Source organism: Palaemon carinicauda, chromosome 18 (assembly GCF_036898095.1).
Source record: "Palaemon carinicauda isolate YSFRI2023 chromosome 18, ASM3689809v2, whole genome shotgun sequence".
Classification (NCBI taxonomy): Eukaryota; Metazoa; Arthropoda; class Malacostraca; order Decapoda; family Palaemonidae; genus Palaemon; species Palaemon carinicauda.
Window position 1 is genome coordinate 45800190 of NC_090742.1, and position 9363 is coordinate 45809552.

General features: G+C 39.5%; 1 protein-coding gene across 1 annotated transcript; it reads right to left on the bottom strand.

Moving 5' to 3' along the window:
* Positions 1-8498: 8498 nt before the first annotated feature.
* On the bottom strand, positions 8499-9104 carry LOC137657268 (uncharacterized). Its single transcript, XM_068391606.1, has one exon. The coding sequence runs from the start codon at positions 9102-9104 to the stop codon at positions 8499-8501; it is 606 nt and encodes a 201-aa protein (XP_068247707.1).
* Between the last annotated feature and the right edge of the window lie 259 nt (positions 9105-9363).

Consider the following 9363-nt stretch of genomic DNA (forward strand, 5'->3'; position numbering starts at 1 on the left):
ACCTCAAAATAGAGGTCAAAGAGCATCTAATGCTAGAAGGGTGGCACCTCAAAATAGAGGTCAAAGAGCATCTAATGCTAGAAGGATGGAACCTTAAAATAGAGGTCAAAGATCATCAACTGCTAGAAAGATGACACCACAAAATAGAGGTCAAAGAGCATCTAATGCTAGAGAGATGACAGCTCAAAATATAGGTCAAAGAGCATCTAATGCTAGAATGATGGCACCTAAAAATAGAGGTCAAAGAGCATCTAATTCTAATGCTAAAAGGATGGCACCTCAAAATAGAGGTCAAAGAGCATCTAATGCTAAAAGAATGGCAGGAAATAGAGTTCAAAGAGCATCTAATACTAGAAGGATGGCACCTCGAAATAGTGGTAAAAGAGCATCTAATGCTAGAAGGATAGCACCTTGCCTTAGTGGTCAAAGAGCATCTAATGATAGAAGGTTGGCACGTCAAAATAGAGGTCAAAGAGCATCTAATGCCAGAAAGATGACTCCTCAAAATAGAGGTCACAGAACATCTAATGCTAGAATGATGACACCTCAAAATAGAGGTCAAAGAGCATTCATTGCTAGAAGGATGGCACCTCAAAATAGAGGTCAAAGAGCATCTAATGCTAGAAGGAATGCACCTCCAAATAGAGGTCAAAGAACATCTAATGCTAGAAAGATGACACCTCAAAATAGAGGTCAAATAGCATCTTATGCTAGAAGGATGGCACCTCGAAATAGTGGTAAAAGAGCATCTAATGCTAGAAGGATGGCACCTCGAAATATTGGTAAAAGAGCATCTAATGCTATAAGGATGGCACCTCAAAATACAGGTCAAAGAATATCTAATTCTAGAAGGATGGCACCTCGAAATAGTGGTAAAAAACATCTAATGCTAGAAGGATGGCGACTCGAAATAGTGGTAAAAGAGCATCTAATGCTAAAACCATGACACCTCAAAAATAGAGGTCAAAGAGCATCTAATGCTAGAAGGATGGCACCTCGAAAAAGTGGTAAAAGAGCATCTAATGAAAGAAGGATGGCACCTCGAAATAGTGGTAAAAGAGGATATAATGTTTGAAGGATGACACCTAAAAATAGAGGTTAAAAAGTATCTAATGCTAAAAGGATGGCACCTCGAAATAGTGGTAAAAGATCATCTAATGCTAGAAGGATGGCACCTCGAAATAGTGGTAAATGAGGATCTAATGCTAGAAGGATGACACCTCAAATTAGAGGTCAAAGAGCATCTAATGCTAAAAGGATAACACCTCAAAATAGAGGTCAAAGAGCATCTAATGCTAGAAGGATGGCACCTTAAAATAGAGGTCTAAGAGCATCTAATGCTAGAAGGATGGCACCTCGAAATAGAGGTCAAAGAGCTTCTAATGCTAAAAGTATGGCACCTCAAAACAGAGTTTAAAATGCATCTAATGCTAGAAGGATGGCACCTCGAAATAGTGGAAAAAGAGCATCTAATGCTAGAAGGAAGGCACCTCAAAATACAGGCCAAAGAGCATCTAATGCTAGAAGGATTGCATCTGTAATTAGTGGTAAAAGAGCATATAATGCTAAAAGGATGGCACCTTAAAACAGAGTTCAAAGAGCATTTAATGCAAATGGAGCATTTAATGCTAGAAGGATGACACCTCAAAATAGTGGTAAAAGAGTATCAATGCTAGAAGGATGGCACCTCAAAATAGAGGTCAAAGAGCATCTAATGCTAGAAGGATGGCACCTGGAAATAGAGGTCAAAGAGCATCTAATGCTAAAAGGATTGCACCTCAAAATTCAGGTCAAAGAGCATCTAATGCTAGAAGGATAGTACCTCGAAATAGTGGTAAAAGAGCATCTAATGCTAGAAGGATGGTACCTTGAAATAGTGGTAAAAGTGTATCAAATGCTAGAAGGATGACACGTCAAACTAGAGGTCAAAGAGCATCGAATACTAGAAGGGTGGCACCTCAAAATAGAGGTCAAAGAGCATCTAATGCTAGAAGGATGGAACCTTAAAATAGAGGTCAAAGATCATCAACTGCTAGAAGGATGACACCACAAAATAGAGGTCAAAGAGCTTATAATGCTAGAGAAATGACACCTCAAAATAGAGGTCAAAGAACATCTAATACTAGAAGGATGACACCTCAAAATAGAGGTCAAAGAGCATCTAATTCTAATGCTAGAAGGATGGCACCTCAAAATAGAGGTCAAAGAGCATCTAATGCTAAAAGAATGGCAGAAAATAGAGTTCAAAGAGCATCTAATGCTAGAAGGATGGCACATCGAAATAGTGGTAAAAGAGCATCTAATGCTAGAAAGATGGAACCTCACCATATTGGTCAAATAGCATCTGATGCTAGAAAGATGACTCCTCAAAATAGAGGTCACAGAACATCTAATGCTAGAATGATGACACCTCAAAATAGAGGTCAAAGAGCATTTAATGCTAGAAGGATGGCACCTCAAAATAGAGGTCAAAGAGTATCTAATGCTAGAAGGAATGCACCTCAGAATAGAGGTCAAAGAACATCTAATGGTAGAAAGATGACACCTCAAAATAGAGGTCAAATAGCATCTAATGCTAGAAGGATGACACCTCGAAATACGTGTAAAAGAGCATCTAATGCTAGAAGGATGGCATCTCGAAATAGTGGTAAAAGAACATCTAATGCTATAAGGATGGCATCTCAAAATACAGGTCAAAGAACATCTAATGCTAGAAGGATGGCACCTCGAAATAGTGGTAAAAAACATCTAATGCTAGAAGGATGGCAACCCGAAATAGTGGTAAAAGAGCATCTAATGCTAAAAGCATGACACCTCAAAAATAGAGGTCAAAGAGCATCTAATGCTAGAAGGATGGCACCTCAAAATAGTGGTAAAAGAGCATCTAATGAAAGAAGGATGGCACCTCGAAATAGTGGTAAAAGAGGATCTAATGCAAGAAGGATGACACCTAAAAATAGAGGTTTAAAAGTATCTAATGCTAAAAGGATGGCACCTCGAAATAGTGGTAAAAGAGTATATAATGCGAGAAGGATGGCACCTCAAAATTGTGGTAAATGAGCATCTAATGCTAGAAGGATAGCACCTCAAAATACAGGTCAAAGAGCATCTAATGCTAGGAGGATGACACCTAAAAATAGAGGGCAAAGAGCATCTAATGCTAGAAGGATGACACCTCGAAATAATGGTAAAAGATCATCTAATGATAGATGGATGGCACCTCGAAATAGTGGTAAATAAGGATCTAATGCTAGAAGGATGACACATCAAATTAGAGGTCAAAGATCATTTAATGCTAAAAGGATGGCACCTCGAAATAGAGGTAAAAGAGCATATAATGGTAGAAGGATGGCACCTCGAAATAGTGGTAAAAGAGCATCTAATGCTAGAAGGTTAGCACCTCAAAATACAGGTCAAAGAGCATCTAATGCTAGAAGGATGGCACCTTGAAATAGTAGTAAAAGAGCATCTAATGCTAGAAGGATGGCACCTCAAAATACAGGTCAAAGAGCATCTAATGCTAGAAGGATGGCACCTCGAAATAGTGGTAAAAGAGCATCTAATGATAGAAGGAGGGCACCTAGAAATAGTGGTAAAAGAGCATCTAATGCTAGGAGGATGGCACCTCAAAATAGAGGTCAAAGAGCATCTAATGCTGGAAGGATGACACCTCGAAATAGTGGTAAAAGAGCATCTAATGATAGAAGGATGGCACCTCGAAATAGTGGTAAAAGAGGATCTAATGCTAGAAGGACGACACCTCAAAATAGAGGTCAAAGAGTATCTAATGCTAAAAGGATGGCACCTTGAAATAGTAGTAAAAGAGCATCTAATGCTAGAAGGATGGCACCTCGAAATAGTGGTAAAAGAGCATCTAATGCTAGAAGGATGGCACCTCAAAATACAGGTCAAAGAGCATCTAATGCTAGAAGGATGGCACCTCGAAATAGTGGTAAAAGAGCATCTGATGCTAGAAGGATGGCACCTCGAAATAGTGGTAAAAGAGCATGTAATGCTAGGAGGATGACATCTCAAAATAGAGGTCAAAGAGCATCTAATGCTAGAAGGATGACACCTCAAAATAGAGGTCAAAGAGCATCTAATATTAGAAGGATGACACCTCAAAATAGAGGTCAAAGAGCATCTAATGCTAGACGGATGATATTTATAATAAATCTAGATGAAAATTGCAGATTAAATAATTATAAAATTTAAATTATTTTAATCAAATGTAAAAATAAAAATTAAAAATGGTTTTTCCTTAAAAGATTTGGAAAAAGAAGAAAAGTCTGTTTCATATTTTATCAGAAAAATTTAGAAAAATACCTTCAAAATTTTATTTTTTATAAACAATAATGAAAATATACCCATTTTTATATATTAATTCATCAATTTATTAAATTTTACCGTAAATTTTCATAAAAAATATATTTTAGATATGAAGAATCTAAAGTTGAAATGATAGTTTTATTTTAGATAAGGATTAAGCATGAGTTTTTAGTTACTCTTTTAAAGCATATTTAGTTTTTATATAATTTTAATAGCATATTTATATATTGAGACGAAAAACAAACTAATATATATTCATTTTTTCAATCTGTGCTATTTTTTGCCAAATATTTGCGAGATATTAAAGGTAATTTGCCATTGTTTACATAAGAAGTTGACAGTTACCTTTTAAATATATATTATTGTCAACGGTTATTTTAACTCAAAATAGATGACGTCAAAGTCGTTATTTTCACTTAAGAAATTGGCGCTAAATCCAAACACTAACAAAATACCTTAAATATTCAAAATTATGAAAAATATACAGACTTTTCAACAAATTTTCTTGATTAAAATTAAACTTTGATAAAATATAAGGAAATTTCATTGAAATTTTCACTAATTTTTATTTATATAAACTTTTTCATTTTGACCAGGTGTTCGTGCTAAAAAAATCAGCTGATTTTTTGCATTACCAACTTATATTTGCAATGTACCTTCAATATATCATATTTATTTGATAAATAGAGAATTATTGGCATAAAAAGCTATTCTTAATGAATTTTCCTAGTTCACTAATTTAACATTTAATAAAAATTATATTTATTAAGCATAAATTGAAAGTTTATACAATAGCTATATAATAGAAAAGTTAATAGTTGGAAAATTAGTTGTTTTTATACTCAATGGGAGGTGATACCATCGCCATGTCCATGAAAATTTTTTTAGGTGCCGAGCGTAAAATGTGTATAAAAACATGATCAATTATTATAAACATATAATAATTGTTGTGAATTTCGCTCCGAATTTTATATGATTAGTTCTAGGCCCGATGGTTTGGGCCGATAACAAGACTTCGAAGACCTTAGCCTCCCAAAACCGTCCAGGAATCGAATAAAATACGCCTACACTTTACAATATTATTACAAAAATAGTTATTTAATAAGGGAATAACATGTTAAAACATTTACACTGATTAATAAATGAAAATATTTCACTTGAGGAATTACACGTGCTCGTGGGACACTAAGTCCACGTCGGACTTAAAAAGAGAACAAAATACACTTAATTTTTAAAAATACCTTGATAGACCACATACCAAGGTTTTCTAACGTATTTTAGTGAATGAATTAGATCCCCAATCACTGGGATCACCTAAATATAAATAGATACAATTTCACTTGACACTTAGAAAAAACTATGGGGAACCGACCTGGTTTTACACGGTTAGGAGCAGAGACGTAACAATAAAAGACAACTTACTTGTTCGGGGATATTAGGCAAAGAGAACAACCGTAGCTCTCGCAGCTTCGAAGAAAACTACGATTTCCCGCGCTAACTAAGGTGTCCTTGATAGAGGGGAGGGAATTCTTACATTATTAAGTTATAAGGGGTTTGTTAAAGCTTCTTTATCTACCACAAGACTGAGAAACTGTTAAAGTCTTACTTCAGATCAAAGGGGGAGCTTAATGCTTTGGCTGAAGGCCATAATTTGCTGTAATCCACCAAATTAGAGAGTCCTTGGCTCTAAACATATATATATATATATATATATATATATATATATATATATATATATATATATATATATACATTTTCATCATGGTATAGTATCATGATATTACATTCGTGATTCATAAATTACAAATACTTAATTTCTTTAACACCCGCTCCTTCCCCACCAGGCGGTTAAATTTTAGGCCCCAATACTGTCGCGTATTGTACCATAGTCATTCCTAGGAACGCCCGCGAGATCTTCCACCCTTCCCTTAATTTAATGTAACGTTTGTGGAGTTAAATGGCGGGACTTTCGAATGATCAGTTCGAAATCCCCGACATCCTCCATACCTGAAATAAAGGGGTGGTGAAACGTCGGTCAACTAGGCAAGACTGGACTCGGGGGAGGAGTAACCACTCCAAGACTCTGTTAGGCTCGTTGCGTAGCGCTCCACAACGACTCTAACAGAGCATACACAATGTACATGAACAGCAATGTTACCCCAGGGCAATCAACTCTTACAGGTGTATACAAAAATAACAAGAAAAATTTACCCGGACAGATAATACATACAACGGTCCAAATGGAAAGGCAAATAGGCAATGGGCCTACGACAATCAACATTCAATGTATATATACACAAGAATAGCAATAAAAATGTATTCGGACATATAATACATACAACGGTCCAAATGAAAAGGCAAGTAAGCAATGGGCCTACGACAATCAACATTCAATGTACATATACACAAGAATAGCAATAAAAATGGTATTCAGACATATAATACGTACACCAATTCAATCATAAGGCAATCTGCCCTTAATCACATTAATAGAATCACTCTTCTCACACTGCCACACGTAGGCTATTACCTTAGGGGGATCAAGAGCGAGGGGCCTGGTTCTGTACAACGCTCGGTTGGTAAGTACGAGAGACCATCCCGTCCCCGTTCTCCACACCCGACGCACTTCCAACCTCTGTGGATTCATGCACACCTACACTCTCTTCTTTCCACCCTCCCTACCTACCAGATGGGGCACTCCCTTTCTCAGTTACTGTTTGCAGCTATACATTATATATCGTCACTCCTAAGCAGACGGTCCAACAGTTCTTGCTGCTTCGCGGTGGCCCTTCTCAATGGGTGCGCAAAACGTCCTTGTGCGTCCGTCGGCTTTGATCGTGTTTCACTTTCACTTGCCTTACTAACCGTATTGTTCTCAATATTAGCGTCATTATCGAAGGTTTCTGTAGCTGGTTGTTGAGATGTCGTAGCCTGAGCCATTTCTTGGTTGTCCCCAGACGTCTCAACAATCCCTGGCACTCCTGCTGGCAAACTGTATGGTGCGTACAGTCGTCGTCTTCTCCAACACCATCCTCAGAGGGAGCAATTTCCAGGGGAACCAGGTGGCTAATAGCTCGCAGGGACTTGACACCCTCGAACAACACTTTGGCCGAACGCACGACTCCGTCGTCGTCAGGATATGTCTCCACGACACGTCCAAGGGGCCACGTAGCTCTTTTTTTATTTTCTTGCTTGACCAGCACGACGTCTCCAGGGTGCAGCTTGGAGGGTTCCCCAGACCGACAGTCGTGTCGGGCTCTCAGGGCACTCAAATGTTCCTTTCTCCACCTCTCTCGGAAGGCTTTCAAAGAGGCTGTCAGCTTCATGTAGCGATCACGTAGCCTCCGGGAGGTGAAGGTCGCGTTGAGGTGGTCGTCCGGCAAGATCGGTGCCATGAGGTGGACTGGGTGTCCTCTCAGCAAATGGGAGGGGGTGAGGACTTCATCCTCGCACTTGTCGCTGCTGTACATAAGAGGCCGATTATTCACCACTGCCTCTGCTTCTTTCACAAGGGTTAGTACGTGGGCGACCGGTAGGTACTTCTTTCCCAGGGCTATTTGGAGGATACGTTTCGTCACTCCGATCAGGCGCTCGAAGAACCCACCTTTCTAAGGTGTATGGGGTGTCTGAAAGCGCCAGTGTATGTCCGTTCTCCTCAGGAACTGCTGGACTTCATCCTCTTCATAGAGTCCCTGAAGGAGGTTACTGGCAGTCTTGAACGTTTGATGATTATCAGACGTGGTGAGTGACGGGGCACCATGGGTGGCGCAAAATTGTCTTAGGGCTAAGACGAATTCTTCTGCTTCCAGGGAGGGGCAGAAATCGAGGTACACGGCCCTGCTGGCCATGCATGTCACGATCAGTATGTAGCCTGGCTGCTGTGTGGTCCACTCCGACTGCTGTAAAGGGCTTCGTTAGGGTAATCCTCTCCTTCGGTAGGGGTGGTGGTGGTGGCTGTCTCAACAGGGGCTGGAAGGCTAGCACGCATTCTGGACATTGTCGCACGGTCCGCTTCGCAATGGAACGTAGGCCCGCCGCCCAGCATTTCTGTCGAAAGATACCCATTAGTGTATTCACACCACAATGTAAGTGCAAACGGTGTAAATATCTTAGATAAATACTAACTAAGTGCCCTTTGGCTGGCAAGAGAATTAAATGATTAGTTTCCTCTACTTTGGACACTCGTCCCCTAGTAAAATTAGGCTATCTATTAATATTAGATTCAATTGTCTGACAAAATTGGCAACTTCACGAGGGGGTCTGACTCCGCCCTCTAAGTAAGCACAAACTGTAGGCAAATAATGTTTTTGCTCTAGTTGGACAACAATACTAAACGGATGCCGTTTTATTCTGGTAAACCTTTTGATTACCCTAGTAACTCTCAACAAGAATTGGAATTCTACTTCCCTCTGTAGAATTTCCCATATCTCTCCTGGTGGGACAGGACTCATTTCCTCCCTCAGTTCTTGTACCGCCACCACTACGGTGTTTTCATGGATTGGATCGTCCTCCTTGTAAGGAACAGGCTTTCCCGTGGTCCTGAGGAATTCTGGACCGTTCCTCCAAAGGGAGTTTTCTAGCAGTTGTTGCGTCGTTGCACTTCTGGACAGGACATCAGCAGGATTCTGTTTACTTGGGACATGGTTCAAATTGAAACGGCAAACCTGATGAAGAAAAACAATCCCCGCCACTCGGTTAGATATGAAGATGTTCTTGTGGTCCTTGGCATCGGGAGATGCTACCCATGCCAACGTGACCTTACTGTCAGTCCACATGACTATCTCTCGTGGCTCTATCAGCTCTTTGAGTGTCTTAGCTAATCTGCAGCCTAACAACAATACTAACAGTTCTAGCTTGGGAATTGTCTATTTGTTCATCCCCCTCAGAGTGATCCTCATTTCACTAGTTATTAGGCTTACCTGATAGCAGTTGTCCCTAGTATATGCCACTGCGCCATATGCCTTACTGTTGGCTTAGGTGAATACATGGAGTTCTAAACCTTTCTTACCTATCGTTCTTGGAAAGGTGATGTCG